This window comes from Zootoca vivipara, chromosome 11 (genome assembly GCF_965207765.1).
Source record: "Zootoca vivipara chromosome 11, rZooViv2.hap1.1, whole genome shotgun sequence".
Lineage (NCBI taxonomy): Eukaryota > Metazoa > Chordata > Lepidosauria > Squamata > Lacertidae > Zootoca > Zootoca vivipara.
The window spans coordinates 57083294-57105619 of record NC_142594.1 but is presented as its reverse complement, the minus strand read 5'-3'; the positions used below and the strand labels follow the sequence as shown (position 1 = coordinate 57105619).

At 47.6% G+C, this 22326-nt stretch overlaps 2 protein-coding genes across 5 annotated transcripts; both read right to left on the bottom strand.

Moving 5' to 3' along the window:
• Nucleotides 1-129: 129 nt before the first annotated feature.
• Nucleotides 130-10697, bottom strand: LOC118092207 (uncharacterized). 3 transcript variants are annotated; one of them, XM_035130034.3, is made up of 4 exons: nucleotides 10598-10697; nucleotides 7606-7763; nucleotides 5607-5733; nucleotides 130-3682 (listed from the first exon to the last, which is right to left on the bottom strand). In XM_035130034.3, exons 2-4 carry the CDS (start codon nucleotides 7627-7629, stop codon nucleotides 2457-2459), a joined length of 1377 nt encoding a protein of 458 aa, XP_034985925.2. In that variant the 5' UTR covers nucleotides 7630-7763; nucleotides 10598-10697; the 3' UTR covers nucleotides 130-2456. The 3 variants fall into 3 exon arrangements, with proteins under 3 accessions (XP_034985925.2, XP_034985927.2, XP_034985926.2); XM_035130036.3 differs by lacking the exon at nucleotides 10598-10697 and adding an exon at nucleotides 8403-8479; XM_035130035.3 differs by lacking the exon at nucleotides 10598-10697 and adding an exon at nucleotides 8266-8396.
• Nucleotides 10698-11561: 864 nt separating this feature from the next.
• LOC148684328 (uncharacterized) lies at nucleotides 11562-21439 on the bottom strand. Of its 2 annotated transcripts, XM_088653963.1 has the most exons (4): nucleotides 21283-21439; nucleotides 17997-18125; nucleotides 14377-14496; nucleotides 11562-11978 (listed from the first exon to the last, which is right to left on the bottom strand). In XM_088653963.1, the coding sequence occupies exons 1-4, from the start codon at nucleotides 21385-21387 to the stop codon at nucleotides 11799-11801; spliced, it is 534 nt and encodes a 177-aa protein (XP_088510089.1). In that variant the 5' UTR covers nucleotides 21388-21439; the 3' UTR covers nucleotides 11562-11798. The 2 variants fall into 2 exon arrangements, with proteins under 2 accessions (XP_088510089.1, XP_088510090.1); XM_088653964.1 differs by lacking the exon at nucleotides 14377-14496.
• Nucleotides 21440-22326: the final 887 nt, after the last annotated feature.

Below are 22326 nucleotides of genomic sequence, written 5' to 3'. Positions count from 1 at the left end.
CATCACAAAATGTGTATTTTATCAAAGTAATTGTTGAACTAAAATACAATTAAGAAGTATATTAATAGTGAAATACAATTAAGAAATATATTAAAAACATCATAGGAACCTGCACAACACAAAACACTGTTGCTGTATGTAGCTTTCATTTTATTTGTTTTTTATCTTATATTTTGGAAATGTACATCCAGTTTTTCCCCAAGAGAGTGGGGCCCTAAGCTATAGCTTGTTTAGCTTATACCGTAAATCCGGCACTGAACTGCACATTTATTCAAAATCCAAGCAAACCTATTTTCTTTAATTAATTCAACAAAACCGACGGACTTGATCCAAGGACGCCACCTTTTCAAAGTCATGATTTACACCTCCAGCACCCACCTGCCACCCGCCTGTTGAGGGTGCTGGGAGTTGTGTAAGGGCAAACTATAGTTCCCGGGATCCTTTGCGGGGAGGAGGGGGGAGTCATGTGGCAGAGGTGCTTAACACGTATGCTGTGGGTCTGCCCCAAGTTAAATCAATGGGTACCAGGGCGAAAAGTCTGATTCCGTATATTATACACCGAAGGTGGGAGTCGGAAGCAACGGACAAAACACGAAATACCTTGAGGATTTTGTCGGAGGCAATTCAGTGTGTGGCAAATTCAAATTCCAGGTTAGGGATCACTAACAAAGGGACTGCAAATAAAAATGCCCTTATGGAAAACTCTGGTGCGGCTGTGCTTGGAATACTGTGCGCAGAAATAATATACTCGGTGCTTTTTTTCTATAAAAACATGTTTAGGGGTACTCTTGTTCCGTCTGAGACTCAGGAAACACCGTGAAAGGGAATGAAGCCGCCATTGCGGGTAGCAATGGAACTGATAATTCAACGTGTTAGAGAAGTAACTAAACAAATTTAATTTTTTTAGTTTCTTCTCCTGTTAGATTCACAGAACGTTTAGGGGTATGTGTACCCCTGCGTACCCCAAGAAAAAAGCAGAGACTATACTAGAAGTCATTCATTAGAGAGAATATATTGTTGTGGCTTGGAGGAGGGTCAGTCTAGATGATGGCCGGTGAACCTTCCAATTCTCGGGGCCCTGTACCCAGCGAAGGTTGTTAATAATAATAATAATAATAATAATAATAATAATAATAATAATAATAATATTTATACCCCGCCCATCTGGCTGGGCTTCCCAGGTTAGAATTTAACAGAGGCATTTTGTAAGATGATGGCCTTAGCCCAGGCACCCCCAAACTGCGGCCCTCCAGATGTTTTGGCCTACAACTCCCATGATCCCTAGCTAACAGGACCAGTGGTCAGGGATGATGGGAATTATAGTCCAAAACATCTGGAGGGCCGAAGTTTGGGGATGTCTGCCTTAGCCAGCTCCTTGAGTGCGGCAGCTAGACTGGTGACTGGGAGCGGCCGCCGAGACCACATAACAGCGGTCCTGAAAGACCTACCTTGGCTCCCAGTACGTTTCCGAGCACAATTCAAAGTGTTGGTGCTGACCTTTAAAGCCCTAAACGGCCTTGGTCCAGTATACCTGAAGGAGCGTCTCCATCTCCATCGCTCTGCCCGGACACTGAGGTCCAGCGCCGAGGGCCTTCTGGCGGTTCCCTCGCTACGAGAAGCCAAGTTACAGGGAACCAGGCAGAGGGCCTTCTCGGTAGTGGCACCCACCCTGTGGAACGCCCTCCCACCAGAGGTCAAAGAGAACAACAACTACCAGACCTTTAGAAGGCATCTCAAGGCAGCCCTGTTTAGAGAAGCTTTTAATATTTGATGGATTTCTGTATTTTAATATTTTTTTGGAAGCCGCCCAGAGTGGCTGGGGGAACCCGGCCAGATGGGTGGGGTATAAATAATATATTATTATTATTATTATTATTATTATTAAGTGTCTTCATCCGCACCTTTGAGCTGCAATACAAACCATTAGGGGGAAGGGGATGAGAGCAATTCGTACAGCAAAGTGTATAGATTTCTTTTTGCGGCTCCCAGACACATCTTGATGTATGTTTATTCCCCCCACCCCCAAATCTACACCCCCTCTTTCAGCCAACAAAAATCCACAAGGTTGTTTACAATAAGGGGGAAACGAAACTGACAATTCACTATTCATTTGGCAAATCCCACGCGCAGCCCCGCCTCCCACGCACAAAGAACTCTCGATACAACTACAGTAGAATAAATGCAGCCCCTTCCGAGGCAAAACTGTCGCTGCGGAAATGGAGGGAGGAGCCTCGTAGCTTATGGGGCGCGATATTTAGCAGCTAAAAATCACCCCTCCTTCCTAATTCCTAACGCTACTCCCTGCCACCGGCTTTCTACAGAATCTGAACGTGGAGCCCAGAACACGCAGCGGGGCATTTGAGGGAACCCTCCGTGCGGTTGGATTTGTTCAGCAAAAGAGTCCGGCACCCTCTCGCGAGGGTACTGTGGCGTTGTCCTTACGGCCTGGCCCATATTCATTGGATGGAGAAGGCCACGTGGAATTTCTGGTGGCGGATGAGGTGGTTCTTGTGGACGAAGCTCTTCTCGCAATCCCCGCACGGGTAGGGCTTCTCCTCCAGGTGTATCTTCTGGTGTTCCCGGAGGTACATCTTTTCCCGGAAGCTCCTCCCGCAGACCCAGCACATGAAGGGCTTCTCCCCTGAGTGGATCCTCTGGTGGACCGTCAAGCTGCTCTTCCCCCGGAAAGTCTTGCCACACTCCAGGCAGGGGAAGGGCTTCTCCCCGGTGTGGATCCTCTGGTGGTCCTTCAGGTACATCTTCTCCCGGAAGCTCCTCCCGCACTCCCAGCAGATGAAGGGCTTCTCCCCGGAGTGGATGTTCTGATGGACCGTCAGGCTGCTCTTGTCCCGGAAGGTTTTCCCGCACTCCTGGCACGGGTAGGGCTTCTCCCCCATGTGGATCCTGCGGTGGTAGCGGAGGGTCTTCCTGTCCCGGAACATCTTCCCGCATTCCTCGCAGGGGAAGGGCTTCTCGCCGGTGTGGATCCTCTGGTGGCTGACGAGGTTGCTCTTCTGGACGAAGGTCTTCCCGCACTCGTTGCAGACGTAGGGCTTGACCCCCGTGTGGATCCTCTGGTGCAGGGTGAAGTGGCTCCGGGTCCGGAAGCTCCTCCCGCAGTCCTCGCAGTGGTAGGGCCTCTCGCCCGCGTGGATCCTCTGATGATCCCGAAGGTAGTGCTTGTCCCGGAAGGATTTCCCGCACTCCTGGCAAACGCAGCGCTTCTCGCCCGTGTGGATCCTCTGGTGCACGATGAGCTTGCTCTTCTCCCGGAAGGATTTGCCGCAGACCTCGCAGGGGAAGGGCTTCTCCCCCGTGTGGATTCTTTGATGGACGCGAAGGTCGCTCTTGTCTCGGAAGGCCTTCCCGCACTCCTCGCACCCGTGGGGTTTGTCCCCCAGGTGGATGCTCCTCTGGTGCCGGTCGAGTTCCTTCCTGCCCCGGAAGCACTGCTCGCACAGCGGGCAGGGATACGGGCTCCCCGCGGGGCTAGCGCCCCTCGGCAGCGGTTGCTGCTTTGGCACGAAGGCTTCCTCCGTCTCTGTTTGGCGCTCGAGGCTACGAAGGGGCGAAGTCTCCGGCGGCCCCATCGCAGGGCCTCTCGGCGGCTCGGCGGGGACATTTTCTTCGTCCGACGTGTTCCAGAACATTCCGCTCGAGGAAAGGAGGTAGAGGTCGTTTCCTGGGACATGGAAAGATTCACATAGCAAGAGGGTGAGCATGAGAATGGATTCAGTTGACGAGAAAGGAGATTCGGGCTAAATATCAGGACTTGATGGTCCTTGGCAGTCGCTTCCAACTCTACGATTCTATGGTTCTATGAAAGGCCCAGCAGAACCAGCCCAGATCTCTGTGAAATGGGAACTCTAGAATTGTACGGTTGGAAAGACCCCCGATCCCTGCCAAAAGGTGGAATTGCAAAAACATGGCTTCTCTCTCAGCGGAGCACCGTAAAGGAAGGGATCCTCCCCTCGCTTAGGAAGAAGCGTGAGATATTCCCATTAAACCAGCACCGACATGTTGCATTCCCAGAACTGCAGCGAGGGAGCACATTACGTTCTTTGCCAAAAAGATCGTTATGACGTGGACCACACCTTAAGAACAAGGTGCGTCCCCCGCTCAGAGACCACACATCTTAGGAACATTATGTTCAGGTGTCTAACTGCAGGTGAAGAAACCACGGTTCTTGGAAGGAGATTCAAACTCAACATCGGGAAGAACTTTCTGACGGCAAGAGCTGTTTAACAGTAGGACAGTCTCCCTTGGGAGGTGGCAGACTCTCCTTCCTGGGAGATTTTTAAGCAGAGGGTGGGGGACCATCTGCCAGGGATGCTTTAGCTGAGATTCCTGCATTGGAGGGGGTTGGACTAGATGACCTTTGGGGTTCCCCCAACTCTACAATTCTATGCTCATCTGAAGCTGCCCGGAGCAAATTCCTCTTCCCCCCACTTAACCCCTTCTCCGTCCCAGTTGGCAAGTTCTGTCGGAAACTCAGAGGCAGCAATTTTGAGTGCAAACCACTTTCAAAACAGAGCTGGGCCTGAAAAATGCAGGCAGGTTCGAATAATAGAATTGTAGAGCTGGAAGAGGCAGGCAAGAGGCAGGAAACCAAAGATAAACACGATCCACGTCTCCCTTAATCAGGAAGAGAATTTTGGGAAGATTTAAAGTAGTTTTACGCCTAGGCTTTATCGCCACTACAGGCCGCCAAATGGCCAAAATGGGCAACTGGGCAACCCAGCCAGACGGGCAGGGTATAAGTGATAAAATTATTATTATTATTATTATTATTATTATTATTACTCTCTGTACTGGAAGATTTAGGAATGGTTGTTGGATATGAGCTGCAGGGGGGGGCATTTATGGGAACTCAGAAATCCCCGTTTTAAGGAAATTTTAAGGAAACAGATGTCAGGGGCTCTTTAGCTGTGACTCCTGCATTACAGGAGGGTTGGACTAGAGGACCTTTGGGGGTCCCTTCTGATTCATTCAATGATTTTATGTATAGTGCTTAGATCTGGGCAAGCTGACCGGCTCATGTTTAGGAAGTGGAGATGCTAAAGGGAGGGACATTTCACTGCAAGGGAGACGCTGCTGCTTGTTGGATTAACTCCCAGGCTTCGGCCAAACTCCCAGAGACCCTCTCTTGCCATCTTCGCTGCCATTAAAGTCCGGGATCTGCAAGGCAGGCTCAGTGAAGAGCACAAGCCCTCACAAGCTCTATTGTCCCAAGCAGCTGGAGAAGCGAATATTATCTACTGCCTCGCATTTGTTGCCGAGGGCCTTTCTCCTATGTTAACTATGTACATAGAAAGGAAGCAGCCTCCAGTCCTTTTTGGACTACAATTCCCATTGTGCTGGCTGGGGCTGATGGGATTTGTAGTCCCGGACACCTGAAAGGCGCCAGGTTGGAGCAAGCCGACACTGCCAATATCAGCGGTTGTGCCTTCACTCTGCCAGACGCTTCTGCCGCCTTAAAAAGGGAAGTTTTAAATGCCCGGGGTCTTATTATGGCTTCCAACAAATTATTATTACCCATCCAGAATCTCCCCCATGTTCTGCCCCACAGATAAGAACCCGCCGTGAAAGGGAAGAGGGGCATTTACCCAGAGATATGAGCATTCTGTAGTTTTCCATCATCACCTCCCAGTGCAGCCCCCTCTGCCAGTCGTCCAGCACCTCCCATTCTTCGGGGGAGAACGAGACGGCAACGTCCTCGAACGTCACCATGTCCTGCAAAGACAAAGGCGGTTCAGAGCAGCTCCTGGAGCCACAGGGTCAAGCCATTCCATGCCAGGCAACCTGCCAGCTAATTCCAAACTAATTCCCCTCCCCCCTGGTTCGATTGATTAAAGAGAGATCCATATTTTCTACATTTGTTAATCCAGAATGCGGCAGCTGGACTGGGGACTGGGAGCGGCCACCAAGACCACATAACACTGGCCTTGAAAGATCTACATTGGCTCCCAGTACGTTTCCGAGCACAATTCAAAGTGTTGGTGCTGACCTTGAAAGCCCTAAACGGCCTCGGTCCAGTATACCTGAAGGAGCGTGTCTACCCCCACCATTCAGCCCGGACACTGAGGTCCAGCGCCGAGGGCCTTCTGGCGGTTCCCTCGTTGCGAGAAGCCAAGTTACAGGGAACCAGGCAGAGGGCCTTCTCGGTAGTGGCGCCTGCCCTGTGGAATGCCCTCCCATCAGATGTCAAAGGGAAAAACAGCTACCAGATTTTTAGAAGACATCTCAAGGCAGCCCCGTTTACGGAAGCTTTTAATGGATTTCTGTATTTTAATATTTTGTTGGAAGCCGTCCAGAGTGGCTGGGGAAGCCCAGCCAGATGGGGCGGGGTATATATAAATAATGAATTGTTGTTGTTGTTGTTGTTGTTGTTGTTGTTGTTGTTGTTGTCGTTACAGGTAAACTTTCATTGCCCTGCTCTCCACACACACACCTGCCCTGACTGGTGGCATCTCCCAGGTGTATTCTGCAAAGTACCTTTGATGCAATGATAATAGGACATTCATGAGGATTCCTACGGTTCTGTCCGCACAACAGCCAGTTTTCTTAGTTGTTCTCTGATGCTGCTCCAACGTTGTTGCATTATTATTATTAGTAGTAGTAGTAATTAATTTTGTATAAATAATAATAATAATAATAATAATAATAATAATAATTTTTTATTTATACCCCGCCCTTCCCGGTTTAAAAATCAGGCTCAGCGCGGCTAACAGCAAATATAAAGCATTGATTAAAATGCGACTTAAAAACAGCATAAAATACAACATAAAATGCAGCATCAATATCAATAAAATTCAAAAATTCAGGGGTCATTTTGGGGGGAAGAAAAAAAAACCCCAGTCAGTAGACATCAAGTGATCACCAGGGCTATCTGGCCAAGTTGGTCCTACTAGGGCCAGCAAGGAGACCCGGGAAGAATTTAAATGTGGGGTCCCAGAAAGAGTTTCTTCATAGAAGAGGAAAGGGAAAAGGGAAAAGGGAATAGAGGATCAGGCTAGTTCAAATTGAAGGCCAGGCGGAATAGCTCTGTCTTACAGGCCCTGCGGAAGGAGATCAAGTCCTGCAGGGCCCTAGTCTCATAGGACAGAGGATTCGACCAGGTCGGAGCCATCACTGAAAAGGCCCTGGTCCTGGTGGAGGATAGTCTGGCTTCCTTAGGGCCCTTCATCCGTAGATCTCAGGGGATTGTTTCTCGCTGGAGGAACACTCTGCTGGAACAAAACCAGGACTACTCCAGGGTGGTATTCCACCAACCTTTAACTTTGGCACCTGCATTTCAGCGGGCGAGAGGACTAATGACCCTCACGAAGGATATTAATGCCTCCTAGGCAGGATGGCTCTGTGCTGCCTCCACAGTCCCAATTGTGGAAACCAATTGCTGAAAACCGCCCGGGGGTGGGGGGTGGGTGCGCTCCTTGTGCTCGGATCCAGCTTGTTGGTTTCCTACAGGCATCTGGCTGTGAGCACAGGATCCTGGACCAGAAAGCCCCCCCCCCCAGGCCTGATCCAGTAGGCACTTCTTAGGTTCTTACGTTTACTCAACGGGGTGCCCCTTCAGGACGCTGTCAGGCCCCCACAGTTCCTCACCTGAATCACGACGTCTTCCGCCATGGTGCTGGGTCCCTCTGAGGGCTGGATCCGGCCAGAGGCGCGAAGCTGACCTGTTGCTGAAGGGCGTTCCTGACACCCCCACTTTGCTCGGCAGCCAAAACTTGGGGAGCAGACTTCAGTGCAGATCAACAGATCTGGGGGGGTCAGGAAAGAGAGGAATGAAGAGGCAAGATAAGCAGATGGGAAGGGAGAAGAGGAGGTGTTTTTTGGGGGGGTTATATTTATTTAAATAATTCTATAAGCTATGTGACTTTGTTGCTCAATTCAATCCTATTATTATTATTATTATTATTATTATTATTATTATTATTATTACCCTAACTTCTCCCCTGACAAGACTCAAGGCAGGTTATGCATGCAAACCTCTAAAAACATTTAAAAGCAAGTAAACTTTGTTAGAAGCAAAGCAACAGGCGTGTATAAGCTCTATTGAAATCACACAGATAACTGCATGGCACCAGCCCAATCCTAGGATTGTAGAGTTGGAAGGAAGCCAAGGGTCATCTAGTCCAACCCCCTGCAATGCAGGAATATTTCACCCCAATTGGGGCTCAAACCCACGACCCTGAGATTAAGAGACTGAACCGTTAAAAGCAGTCGGTTCCCCAAGGCCCGTTGGGACAAGGAGGTCTTCACCTGCCAGCAGAAGGACCGCAAAGAGGGAGCCTGGTAGTTGTTATTCTGCCTTCCCCCAACCTGGTTCTGGCCGATGGGAGTTGTAGTCCGAAGTTGTAGTCATGCAAATCCGGGCTAAATCACCCGAGCAAACTCACCGAACTTGCTAAACTTTGCCTATCCGGTCGCAATGTTGAGAAGCTCCACACCGAACGGGGAAAGGGGTTAAATGAAACTGCAGACGTTGCAGGGAAAAAAAGGTAATAATAATTGCAGGGACCCAACTTTCCTGCTCAACTGGCTGCCTTTCCTCTCCAACACCCTCCAGGACTTGGGAAGCTGCCTACCAATAGGAAGTCAAGACTCTTTGCCCAGATAAGTCTCCTCTGTTTTCGGCTGGTGGGGGGCTCTCCAGGGAGGGGCTGGGAGATTTCCAGGGAGCGCTGGGAAAGAACCTCGCCTGCAAACCCGGAGAGATGCTGCCAGTCAGTGCAGACAGCTCTGGGCTCAATGGACCCAACTGTCTGCCGGCAGAAGGTGGCTTCCATTGTTCCTATAGCTTGCAGAAAGGGTCTTTTGCATCCTTTCCTACCTGCTGCATCCTACCTGGAGACGTCAGGGGCTGAACCTGGGAGATGGAACAAGCTTTTTTTCTGCTGCTCCTGGGGGTGGGACCCGAACCGACGGATTCTCAACCGACAAACTCAACATTAAGAGCCATTTGAAGGTGGAGAGGGCTCCCTCAGAAGGTGGCAGACTCTCCTGCCTTTTTAAACAGAGGTTGGGCGGCCATCCATCTGGGTTTCTTTAGCCATGATTCCTGCGTCGCAGCAAGTTGGGCTAGATGACCCCTGGGGTCCCCCTAATACTCCACAGTTCTATGATTCTAAAGGCAGGAGCTCCTTGAGGTCTGCCCATCGTGAGGGGGTGGCATATCCCCTACTTCCCTCCCCCTGCACCAGTGGCCTCTTGCAAGTCCAAGAGGAATTGCAGAGTTGGCAGGGTCTCCCCCAGAGGTCCTCTAGCCCAACCCCCTGCAACGCAGATGCCCCCAAAGCCCTGGCTCTGGGTGCAAAGGTAGGGAGCCTGGGAGCCTGGTGGGGTGCAGATGGAGAGACACCCACCTGCTCCCCCCCCCGGCCTTTGATGGACTGAACTGGTTTCTTTCTCCACTTAGTCTGCTTCCCAAGTTTCTAGTGGCTGTTATGAGGGTGGAGTTAGTTGGGGGGGGTGTATGTGCAATATACTGCAGGTTGTTGCTATGAAAACGTTGATGTTTAGCGCATCACTTGACCACCACCACAGCCCCTCGTGCAGCATAATGTATTTATGATTATGGCTATAAAGCCTTGGAGACCTTTTTGCAACACAGGCGACTCAGTTCTGGGCACCTCAGTTCAAGAAGGATACCGACAAGCTGGAACGTGTCCAGAAGAGGGCAACCAAAATGGTCAAAGGCCTGGAAACGATGCCTTATGAGGAACGGCTTAGGGAGCTGGGTATGTTTAGCCTGGAGAAGAGAAGGTTAAGGGGTGATATGATAGCCATGTTCAAATATATTAAAGGATGTCATATAGAGGAGGGAGAAAGGTTGTTTTCTGCTGCTCCAGAGAAGCGGACACGGAGCAATGGATTCAAACTTCAAGAAAGAAGATTCCACCTAAACATTAGGAAGCACTTCCTGACAGTAAGAGCTGTTCGGCAGTGGAATTTGCTACCAAGGAGTGTGGTGGAGTCTCCTTCTTTGGAGGTCTTTAAGCAGAGGCTTGACAGGCATATGTCAAGTGCTTTGATGGTGTTTTCTGCTTGGCAGGGGGTTGGACTGGATGGCCCTTGTGGTCTCTTCCGATTCTATGATTCTATAACGTCTTGAAAATAAATGAGTGGATATGGTACCAAATATTTGTGGCTCCTCCTGTGATGAGCTGTGATTCCTGCACTAAACGGGATGGGGTGGGGGGTTATTTTTGAACTAGAGGACTCTGAAAGGTAAGGAATCTCCCCCTTCCATCTCTGCATCCCTGCGATTCCATGAAATAATAAAAGATGCAAGAAAGAATCCCGTTCAATAAAATAATTGCAATAGACTGTAACGGCAGCAGCGAACACGAATTCTCCGAAATGGCAAATGCACCAGCAATAGAAATAATGAAGCAACAGGATAACAGCTGCCACACCAGTTCTATGGAATAATAATGAATGCAAATAATAATAATAATAATAATAATAATAATAATAATAATAATAATAATAATATCATCCATCTGTTCCAGTTGGGGAGGGGGGAGAGGGCCCAGGATATTGGGGGTCTTTCTTCCTCCCCCTGCCTCCTCCCAGGCCCCCCAAAACTCACCCTCCGGCCCCAGAGGCACCTCTAGCGCGAGCTCCCTTTGTTTTCTCCCAGCTCAATGCTTGGCAGTCCCCCCACGTCCTCTCTCTCCCTCCCTCTCTCTATGGTACCCCCCCTCCTCCCATGTCACTTCCTCTCTCGCCTCTCTAGAAAGTTGCCCTCCCTCATTTTAACCCTAAGAGCACCCCATCCCTGCAGGCACCAATGGAAGGCTGGAGAGATCACCCAGGGGCGCCCTCTGCTGGGCTGCAGGGAGAGGGCAGCCTGCCTCAGCCAGGTGTGCGCCAGCTGCCTCGGGCGGCAAAATGATGTGATCCTTTTTTATTCTTATTTTTCTTTTTTCTTTTTTTTTTGGGGGGGGGGGATGTCTCAAAGTGGCTTGCAGCATTCAGATGCGCAAATAAGTTCAAAACCTACATTGCAGAGATCCGGCAGGGTGCAACACTTTGAGCAGCAGTTTCTCAAACTTTTTCCTTTTTATTTTTTTATTGACGTTTTCACAATACAGTAAAAGAAACAAACTCACCTCCAGGAAAGAAAGGAAAGAAAGAAACTAAAGAAAGAAGGAACAGATTGGAAAATGTTAACTGAAGATATGGGTGAAAATTGTGTATATTTAAAAACACTGGCAGGATTGAGATAAATTCGACAGTGTAGATATAGGGTCATAATAACGGAATACTGATTGCTCGAAGCCACGAACATGAGTTTGACCAAACTGCGGGAGGCAGTGGAAGACAGGAGTGCCTGGCGTGCTCTGGTCCATGGGGTCACGAAGAGTCAGACACGACTAAACAACAACAACAACAACAACAAAATATGCAGGGATTTATGGTGTGTAAATTGAACCACGGAAAGAGAAGAAGGGATGTCATTGATTTAAGACTGTTTAAATGAATATTCGAAAATGTAAAATAGAAAGATTTAATAAAAATTATATATAAGAAAGAAAGAAACAAAACAGAACTCACAGGTGGCAAATACTTTTTATTTTATTTTTATATGGGCAAGGGTCAGGATTCCAGAGAAGGAGAGCAACACGAGAGCAAGCAGATCCCTTGCTTAAGCCCAGCTGCTGGATTCTGCAAGGCTTTTTCAAGGCTTCTCTCCTTCTTATTCTGCAGGAAAGAATCCAGAGACTGTTAAGAAGGGGAGCAAATTGCCCACGATCCACAATGCCTTCATCGCCAGCCGCAGATGATCTTCAGGTTGCTTGGAAATGTTGCATGTTCTTCTTTTTACCTTTTCTTCTCATTTGCGGCAACCATTCATTGGCCTTTTGTTCTTCACCGTCCTCTGTGACGTTGTGATGGCTAAACGGCACCTCCAGAGAATCGGAGTCCCTACTCTTCCGGCCGCTTCTTGGTTTCTTGCTGGAGTCGCCCTGTGCCAGGAGACAGGAAGGCATGATAAAATTTATTTATTACTTACATATTTAGAACACTTTATTCCCTGCTCTCCAGCCAGAAAGGCTCCCAGGGTGACTTATGTACAATCAAAACAACACAATCCTTACTTTCAGGCTCACAATCTGGAAAAAATAATAATACATGGCATGCAAGGGGAAAGGAACTTGGAGGGAAGAGGAAAATAAAAATCACAACGCAGGCAGCAATTTCTAAACGGGTGTTCCTCTATCTATCTATCTATCTATCTATCTATCTATCTATCTATCTATCTATCTATCTATTCATTTAAAAGGTTATACAAGATTCTGCAAAATATGAAAACAAACATAAAACAAAACCAAAGTAAATAAACCACAGGCATGGAAGGTAGTGACTGGAGCTATTTATGATTAAACAAGACAGGGTTACAAAACATGGACCCTATAATACCAAGGGAAAGTACTGAAGGTATTCAAAAGCCCTAAATCACTCTATCAGCCATCTATGTGGCGCTTAAAGGTATATAATGAAGGAGCCAGACGAACCTCCCTGGGGAGAGCATTCCCCAGACGGGGAGCCACTGCAGGAAAGGCCCCGTTCTCATGCTGCCACCCTCTGAAGCTCTCATTGAGGAGACCCATGAAGAAGGGCCTCAGAGGATGATCTCAGGGTCTGGGGCACGGCAGTTCAAGGATACTGAGAAGCTGGAACGCATCCAGAGGAGGGCAACCAAAATGGTCAAAGGCCTGGAAACAATGTCTTATGAGGAACGGCTTAGGGAGCTGGGTATGTTTAGCCTAGAGAAGAGAAGGTTAAGGGGTGATATGATAGCCATGTTCAAATATATAAAAAGATGTCATATAGAAGAGGGTGAAAGGTTGTTTTCTGCTGCTCCAGAGAAGCGGACACAGAGCAATGGATTCAAGCTACAAGAAAGAAAATCCCACCTAAATATTAGGAAGATCTTCCTGACAGTAAGAGCTGTTCGACAGTGGAATTTGTTGCCAAGGAGTGTAGTGGAGTCTCCTTATTTGGAGATCTTTAAGCGGAAGCTTAACAGCCATCTGTCAGGAATGCTTTGATGGTGTTTCCTGCTTGGCAGGGGGTTGGACTGGATGGCCCTTGTGGTCTCTTCCAACTCTATGATACTATGATTCTACTAGCTGACCTGGCCACGCGTTGCTGTCAGCCATATGTCAGGAATGCTTTGATGGTGTTTCTTGCTTGGCAGAGAGTTGGACTGGATGGCCCCTGTGGTCTCTTCCAAATCTATGATTCTATGATTCTATATGGAAAGAGGTGATCCTTGAGGTATTGGGGTCCTGAGCCATTTAAGGCTTTATAGGTCAAAACCAGCACTTTGAATTGGGCCCGGAAACTAATCGACAGCCAGCGCAGTCGGACCAGGATCGGTGTAAGATGCTCAAACCACCTCAGACCCTCCAAGTGCCCCTATTTTCCAGGGACTTCCCTGATTTAGAGAAGCTGTCCCAGTTTCTGATTTGATCCCAGAATGTCCCACTTTTCCTTAGGATGTCTCTATTTTCATTGGAGAAATATTGGAGGGTATGGAGTTATCAGACTCCCCCCCCCCAAGCCATCTGAAGGTAACCCTATATAGGGAAGTTTTTTTTAAAATGTTTAATGGTTTTTTTATCTATGTTGGAAGTTGCCCAGAGTTGCTGGAGCAACCCAGTAAGATGTGTGGGGTATAAATAGTAAAAGTATCATTATAGAATGGGACGTCCCTATTTTCATGGGAGAAATGTCGGAGGGTATGGCACCTTGCCCCAATCAACAACCTAGCTGCTGAATTCTTCCCCAGCTAAGGTCTCCAAACATCTTCAGAGGCAGCCTTACATATAACATGTTGCCGTAATCCAGGGCCGGATTTAGGTTGGATGAGGCCCTGAGCTCCTGAAGGTAATGGGGCCCTTTTTATGTTCAGCTGTCCTTTGTCAACAACAAATAGCCGCTGTTTGTTGTGCTGAATAGATGCTATATGGTAATTTATGTATCTCAAGCCATTTGCACATGTTGCCATGCAACCAGTCCATGCAGAATGTAGGCACCCTCTATATACCCTGTTTCCCCTATTTTAAGACGTACTCATAAAATAAGGCATAGCAGGATTTTTGTAGAAATGAGCAAACCAGGGATATTTGAGGGAGCCTACACAACACAAAACACGGTTGCTGTATGTAGGTCTTATTTTATTTGCTTTTTATCTTATATTTTGGAAATGTACATCCAGGTGTGTATTTTTTTTCCTTTACATTTTTTGGGGCCCCCAAGAGAGTGGGGCCCTAAGCTGGAGCTTGTTTAGCTTATACGTAAATCCGGCACCGGCGTGATCTAACCTAGAGTTTAACAGAGCATAGACAACAGGATTACCTCCCTGCTTCCTGTGCGGCTGGGTAACAGAGTCCTCTTGCACCCCCAGCAAAGATCCCTGTTTTTGCTTGCTCCTCTCTCACGGCGGACTTTTTCTCCTCTCTCTTTTCCTGGAGCGCTCTGTGAGGGAGGAGAGGAGAGGGCAGAGTTGGAAACACTGGCGGAGGAATGGAGGGGTGGAGCGAGCGCACCGCCCCTGCACCATTGGAGAGGGGGTGCCATCGTGGCCGACCCCTGGGACATGCGCTGCGCACACCCCACCACGGCAGGTGGTGCACCACGCCCCCAGAATGCATGCCACGCCCCCAGGATGCATGCCACACCCCCAGGATGCATGCCACACCCCCAGGATGCGTGCCACACCCCCAGGACGCATGCCACGCTCTAGGAGCCCATGGCTTACATCCTAAGAGCCTACACAACACAAAACACTGTTGCTGGATGTAGGTTTTATTTTATTTGCTTTTATCTTATATTTTGGAAATGTACCTCTGTTTTGAAAACCCAAAGGAGGTCCCAGTGCTTAAAACCCCAAATTAATTATTCCCCAAATTTTGGGAATTATAGGGACAGAACTACCTAAACTGTACAGAAACTTATTCATGTACCGTACCAGAGACAAATGGCTGATGAAGATGATGGACTACGACGAAATGGCAAAATTGACGGGCGGAATAAGAAACCAGGAGGAGAAGAATTTTAGGAAAGAAATGGGGGAAAATTATAATGTATTTAAGATAACACTGTAAAGAACTCAAAACTTTGACAGGATTTGAGTTATGCTTGTAATGTACAAAAAAAACCTATGGTAAAAACAGATTATTTTTCTTTTTAAAAATAGAGAAAAAGCAGGGGGGGGGGAGAGATTGATAATGGTAACCATGGAAGGGTGGAGAGGAGTTGAAGGATTTGGGGAATCGTAAATGATGATGTGGATGTTTAATGTTTGAATTTAAATTTGTTATGTAAAATTTAATAAAAACATATTTTAATAAAAAAAGAAACTTATTCATGTTTGCGACTACAGCTGCAAGAATGTTACTTGCCCCAAAATGGAAAGAAGCAGAAGTCCCAGCAAAGGAAGAATGGATGCAAAAACTTACGGAATATGCAAATATGGCAAAACTTAAAGGAAGAATAAGAAATCAAGATAACATTTTTTTTATATAAAAGAATGGAAATGGTTTGTTGAATATTTACAGATAAACTGCAAAGAGATAAAAACATTGGCAGTTTTATAAGTTTTATAAGAGTACACAGTGGTACCTCGACTTACGAACGACTCGACGACCGAATTTTTCGACTTACGAATGTATATTTAAAGAAGATGAATGAACGAGCAAATTAAGTTAATTTGGATATGCAGAAGGTATTAAAAACAAATTTAAGGAACCGCAGAAAGAGGGGGGAGGAAGTCGAATTTTGAAATGTCGAAATGATTGCAAAATGAGCGAAATGTATAAGATGAGAAGTTGAAAAGCAGAAATAAATAGACGAAAATATCACCGTCAAAAAAATTAAAACAAAACCCTAAATTAATGGAGTGTCCTGTATACTTAAAAGAGCACCTCCGCCCTTACAGATCAGTGGGTTATGGTTCTATGGCTCCATAGTCTGCGAAACTGAGCTGAGGGGCTTGTGTGGCTCAGCTGAGGAATTTACTACCTAAGGCAAGAGATGAAGATGGGAGATTATTAGCCTGCAAAACTCCCAGTCTCCCTCCCTCCCTCCCTCTTTCCAGGCATCTTCCTTGAATCCAACTTCAGAGGGAGCCGGCCGAGACAAAACGTGTTTTGGAGCCTGTCCGATATGAAGGATTGCAACTGGACTCTGGCCGCATTGTGGCCGCAATCCCTGGGTTCATCAGTTCCGTGGAGCAGAATGAGGAGTCCTTCCTTAGGCTGTCTGGCCATCCTGGATTACCAAGAGGAGGATATTCCCTCCAGGAGCCACATTAAGCCCTGGAGAGCACAGAGTGTCCCAAGGGGTGCCGGGGGGTCTGCCCCGTCCGAGCATCTCGGCACGGAGGGGGCTGTGGCTCGATGGGAGGAGGGCAGGTGCCGTGCATGCAGAAGGCCATGGGCTTCTCGGTTTCAAGAAAATCATTTGGCCGTTTCGGTTGGGAGAAAAGGCGGGCGAGAGGCGACGGGATAGAAGTTTGCAAAATTGCACATTTTTAGGTTTTTTTTACAATTTACAAAATGTGCAAGACAAGAACCAATGAGTGCTGGAAATGTAAAGAAAGGGGAGATATCTTCTACCACATGTGGTGGGCTTCTAAAGAGGTAAAGGCTTTCTGGGAAATGGTATATAATGAGCTAAAGAAAATGCTTAAAATTACTTTTGTTAAAAAACCACAAGCCTTTTTACTGGGTACAGTGGGTGAAGAGATACCAAGGGAAGATAAAAGACTATTTATGTATACAACATCTGCGGCAAGAATTATTTTAGCCCAAAAATGGAAACAGCAAGAAGTACTGATGAAAAAAGAGCGGCAGATGAAGATGATGGACTTTGCAGAACCAGAAAAGCTGGCAGGAAAAATTCGAAACCAGCACTATGAAGTATTCCAAAAGGACTGGAGTAAATTTATACGATATTTGAAAGATTATTGTAAGCAATTAAGATCACTAGCAGGGTTGTCTGAAGACTTGTAATGAGAAGTTTTCTACCTTTCTATATTTATTTAAATTTTGAGCCATTCTGTAATGAGTGTAATTAGAATTGGAAAATGTATAAATTGCAATGATAGAAAGGTTAATTTCGAAAGCCATGAGGCAGGAGGGAAGGAAGTCGACAGGCTCTAAGAGCGGGGGCGGTATAGTGGATAACGATGATGTAATAATAATAATAATAATAATAATAATAATAATAATAATAATAATAAATACTAATGATTTATTATTTATACCCCGCCCATCTGGCTGGGTTTCCCCAGCCACTCTGGGCGGCTTCCAACAGAAACATTAAAATTCAATAATTTCTTAGTGTGAATGTATAATACTAAATGGAAAACATATATATGCAAAATTATGCGTTACATGGAGGAAGTGGGAAAAAGAAAGCTTTTCCTCCTCTCCTGCAACACTAGAACTTGTGCACATCCAATGAAGCTGAAGGCTGGAAGATTCAGCGCAATTAAAAGAAAGTGCTTCTTTGCACCATGCAAAGTTAAGCTGTGGAACTCCCCGACACAGGAAGTCGTGGTGGGCCACCGACCTGGATGGCTTTAAAAGAGGACTGGAGGAGGAGAGGGCTATTGATGGCTACTAGCCATAGTTGGAGGCAGCCATGTTTCTGAATCCCAGTAGCCACAGGAGGGGAGAGGGCTCTCACGCTCAGATCCTGCTTGACGGTTTCTCATCAGGGGGATCTGGTTGGCCAGTGTGAGAACAGGATGCAGGGGTAGATGAGCCCCCTTTGGCCTGATCCAGCTGGGTCTTGTTATGTTTTTGTACCAATCCCCAACACCCCTAGCTTGGGCTCGGAGAGACCCTTACCCCAAACCTTGGAGAGCAATTGCTGCCAGTCAACATAGTAGACAGTACTGGGCACGATGGACCACTGGTCTGACTCAGGGTAAGATATCCTTGACGTCACACAACAGCCCAGACACTCACCAAGTTCGTCATGAGGCCTCTGCTGAGGGCGGAGAGGCTGCCGGTTCGGTAAGCGGTCATTCTGCTTCTCTGGCGCTGGGTTGTCCTGGGAATTCGCAGCCTTTCCAGGTCCCTCTTCCCGGGGTCGTCCTGCAAGATCAACAGCAAATGGCAGTGATATGGACAGCTGTGAGTCATTTTGGACTCACAGTTGTCCATGGAGGCGCAGGGCAGCTGTCTATCAGCTCCATCTGGTACGCAGGCTGAGACCCTACCTGCCCGCAGACTTTCTAGCCAGAGTGGTGCATGCTCTAGTTATCTCCCGCTTGGACTACTGCAATGCGCTCTACGTGGGGCTACCTTTGAAGGTGACCCGGAAACTACAACTAATCCAGAATGCGGCAGCTAGACTGGTGACTGGGAGCGGCCGCCGAGACCACATAACACCGGTCCTGAAAGACCTACATTGGCTCCCAGTACATTTCCGAGCACAATTCAAAGTGTTGGTGCTGAGCTTTAAAGCCCTAAACGGCCTCGGTCCAGTATACCTGAAGGAGCGTCTCCACCTCCATCATTCTGCCCGGACACTGAGGTCCAGCACTGAGGGCCTTCTGGCGGTTCCCTCGTTGCGAGAAGCCAAATTGCAGGGAACTAGGCAGAAGGCCTTCTCGGTGGTGGCGCCTGCCCTGTGGAACGCCCTCCCAACAGATGTCAAAGAGGAAAACAACTACCAGACTTTTAGAAGACATCTGAAGGCAGCCTTTCAGGGAGGCTTTTAATGTTTAATAGATTACTGTGTTTTATTTTTCTGTTGGAAGCCGCCCAGAGTGGCTGGGGAAACCCAGCCAGATAGGCGGGGTATAAATTATTATTATTATTATTATTATTATTATTATTATTATTATTATTATTTTATTGAAGGGTCTCCGATTAGAATTTCAGCATCATTGGGTCTGGAGGGCCTGAGAACCTACGGAAAGCCTGGCTGCTGGGTCGGGGGTCCCAATCCTGTACTTGCACAATGTTCTCTCAGCGGGCAACCAGGTGCCTCGGGGGGGGAGAAGCTTCCCCACCCAGTGCTGGATTTACGTATACGCTAAAGAAGCTCTCAGCTTAGAGCCCCACTCTCTTGGCGTGACTTACATCCTAGGATGGCTCGGCACAGTATACCTGAAGGAGCGTCTCCACCCCCATTGTTCTGCTCGCACACTGAGGTCCAACGCCGAGGGCCTTCTGGCGATTCCCTCACTGCGAGAAGCAAAGCTACAGGGAACCAGGCAGAGGGCCTTCTCGGTGGTGGCGCCTGCCCTGTGGAACACCCTCCCATGAGATGTCAAAGAGATAAACAACTACCGGTACCTGACATTTAGAAAACATCTGAAGGCAGCCCTGTTTAGGGAAGTTTTTAATGTGTGATATTTAAATGTATTTTAATCTTTGTTGGAAGCCGCCCAGAGTGGCTGGGGAAACCCAGCCGATGGGCAGGGTACAAATAAAGTATTATTATTATTATTATTATTATTATTATTATTATTATTAGAGCCTACACAACACAAAACACACTTGCTGTATGTAGATTTTACTTTATTTATTTTTCAACTTATATTTTGGAAATGCACATCCAGTTTTTTTCATTTAATTTTTTTTGGGGGGGGCCCAAGAAGAGTGGGGCCCTAAGCTATAGCTTGTTTAGCTTATACGTAAATCCTGCACTGGTACCAACCCGATATGGATCTCGGGGGAACCAAAATCAGGTGCTTTCTGGGGTACGCCAAACATAAGATCTTGCTTTATGCTGAATTGGATCATTTGGACATCTCAGTCGTGTCCAGGGTCTACACTGACCAGCAGTAGCTCTCTAGGCCAGGTTTCAGACAGACAGGAGATGCCAAGGACTGATCCTGACCCCTTCTGCATACAAAGGAGGTGCTCTGGCATTGAGTTAGTGCGGTCTCATGCCTTCCATGTCCCTTCCAGTTCTGAAATCTCCACTTCGAATTGTAGCTTCCTAACAGCTGATCAAACCTATCCATTCTGAAGGAAATCAGCCCTGAGTGCTCACTGGAAGGACAGATCCTGAAGCTGAGGCTCCAATACTTTGGCCACCTCATGAGAAGAGAAGAATCCTTGGAAAAGACCTTGATGTTGGGAAAGATTGAGGGCACTAGGAGAAGGGGACGACAGAGGACGAGATGGTTGGACAGTGTTCTCGAAGCTACGAACATGAGTTTGACCAAACTGCGGGAGGCAGTGCAAGACAGGAGTGCCTGGCGTGCTCTGGTCCATGGGGTCACGAAGAGTCGGACACGACTAAATGACAGCTGAGCATTGGGATAAATATTTAAGACCCCCCCCCCAAAAAAACCACACATTGCAAAAATACCACAGTATGTCAGACGGCCTCGTAATACCTAATGATCCCATACATCTCATATCCTCCAACACTTCTCTGATGATAAATAGAGCTGTCCTATTCATAGAATCATAGAGTTGGAAGAGACCACAAGGGCCATCCAGTCCAACCCCCTGCCGAGCAGGAAACACCATCAAAGCATTCTTGACATATGCCTGTCAAGCCTCTGCTTAAAGACCTCCAAAGAAGGAGACTCCACCACACTCCTTGGCAGCAAATTCCACTGCTGAACAGCTCTTACTGTCAGGAAGTTCTTCCTAATGTTTAGGTGGAATCTTCTTTCTTGAAGTTTGAATCCATTGCTCCGTGTCCGCTTCTCTGGAGCATCAGGAAACAATCTTTCTCCCTCCTCCATATGACATCCTTTCATATATTTGAACATGGCTATCATATTCAACAACAACAACAACAACAACAACATATTTGTACCCCACCCATCTGACTAGGTTGCCCCAGCCACTCTGGGCTGCTTCCAACAACATATATAAAACATAATAAAACATTAAACCTTAAAAGGCTTCCCTATACAGGGCTGCTTTCAGACGTCTTGTAAAGGTTATACTGTATAGTTGCTTATATCCTTGGCTCGGGGGTCACATAACTCCAGACCCACTAACATTTCACTGATGAAAACAGGAACAGCGCAACGTTCCTGGATCAAATAAAAAACCGGGACGGCTTCTCTAAATCTGGGCTTGTCCCTGGGAAATAGGGTCTAACACACACACACACACACACACACACACACACACACACACACACACCAACATCAAACCAGAAACTCCACAAGCACGGTTCAACTCTGAGAACTGGAACCGGCTTTCTTCATAAGCAAAGAGATCTGTGGGACCACCAGACCCATGAAGAAACCCTTCCACCCCACAGAGTACAAACCTCTGTCTCTGGAATAGCATTGGGGGGCTCTGCCCCATATCCCCCATCAGACAAAGCCACCAGAGCGAAGGTGGCAGCTAGGCTCCACGACAGCCAGGGCCCCATCGCCGAGGGTCCTGCCAGGAGGGTCTCTCCAAGATGCTTGCTCCTTTATCCTCTCGCTGCTTTATGTCCCCCCATAGCAGTCAGGAGGGGATGAGTCACGGAGGCGGCGCCAGTTGTTAAACATTAGTAAATCCAGCCTAGAGGAATCCCGGTGGTGTTGCTGCTCGACTGGGATTTTTCCATTTGAGCCCACACCTGGGCCAGGTGATGGGCCAGGACAACTTGGGAAATGGCAGCAGGGTGGTGAGTAAGGGGCTTTTTAAGCAGAGGTTGGATGGCCATCTGTCAGGGAAACTTGAGCTGAGATTCCTGCTTTGCAGGGGGTGGACTAGAGGACCCTTGGGGGTCCCTTCCAACTCAAAATTGGATGGCTCTAAGACATACCCTCCAGCATTCCTCAGATGAAAATAGGGACATTTCTCACTCCCCGCAAACTGATCCTTCTTGACTCCCCATTTTTTGTCGTCATCGTCGCCTGCCCCCTGGCCGCATAACATTTCATTTTAGAAGCATTTTTAGGGAAGGTTTTCATGTTTGAAGTTTTATTCTGTTTTTAGTGTTCTGTTAGGAGCCACCCAGAGTGGCTGGGGAGGCCCAGCCAGATGGGTGGGGTATAAATAATGAAATTATTATTATTATTCTCAGTGGTGGCGCCCACCCTGTGGAATGCCCTCCCATCGGATGTCAAAGAGGAAAACAACTATCTGCCCATCGTTCTGCCTGGACACTGAGGTCCAGCGCCGAGCGCCTTCTGGCAATTCCCTCCCTGCGAGAAGCCAAGTTGCAGGGAACTGGGCAGAGGGCCTTCTCGGTGGTGGCGCCCGCCCTGTGGAACGCCCTCCCAACAGATGTCAAAGAGGAAAACAGCTACCAGATTTTTAGAAGACATCTGAAGGCAGCCCTGTTTAGGGAGGCTTTTAATGTTTAATAGATTATTTT

Coding starts and splice junctions, on each gene's coding strand:
- LOC118092207 (XM_035130034.3), bottom strand. CDS start 7,629: ATGGCGGAAGACGTCGTGATTCAG. Junction 5,734..7,605: donor CGGAAGACGTCGTGATTCAG/GTGAGGAACTGT, acceptor TTGTCTTTGCAG/GACATGGTGACGTTCGAGGA. Junction 3,683..5,606: donor CAGAATGCTCATATCTCTGG/GTAAATGCCCCT, acceptor TCCATGTCCCAG/GAAACGACCTCTACCTCCTT.
- LOC148684328 (XM_088653963.1), bottom strand. CDS start 21,387: ATGGGGCCCTGGCTGTCGTGGAGCCTAGCTGCCACCTTCGCTCTGGTG. Junction 14,497..17,996: donor GAGGCCTCATGACGAACTTG/GTGAGTGTCTGG, acceptor CCTCCCTCACAG/AGCGCTCCAGGAAAAGAGAG. Junction 11,979..14,376: donor GCCGCACAGGAAGCAGGGAG/GTAATCCTGTTG, acceptor CTCCTGGCACAG/GGCGACTCCAGCAAGAAACC.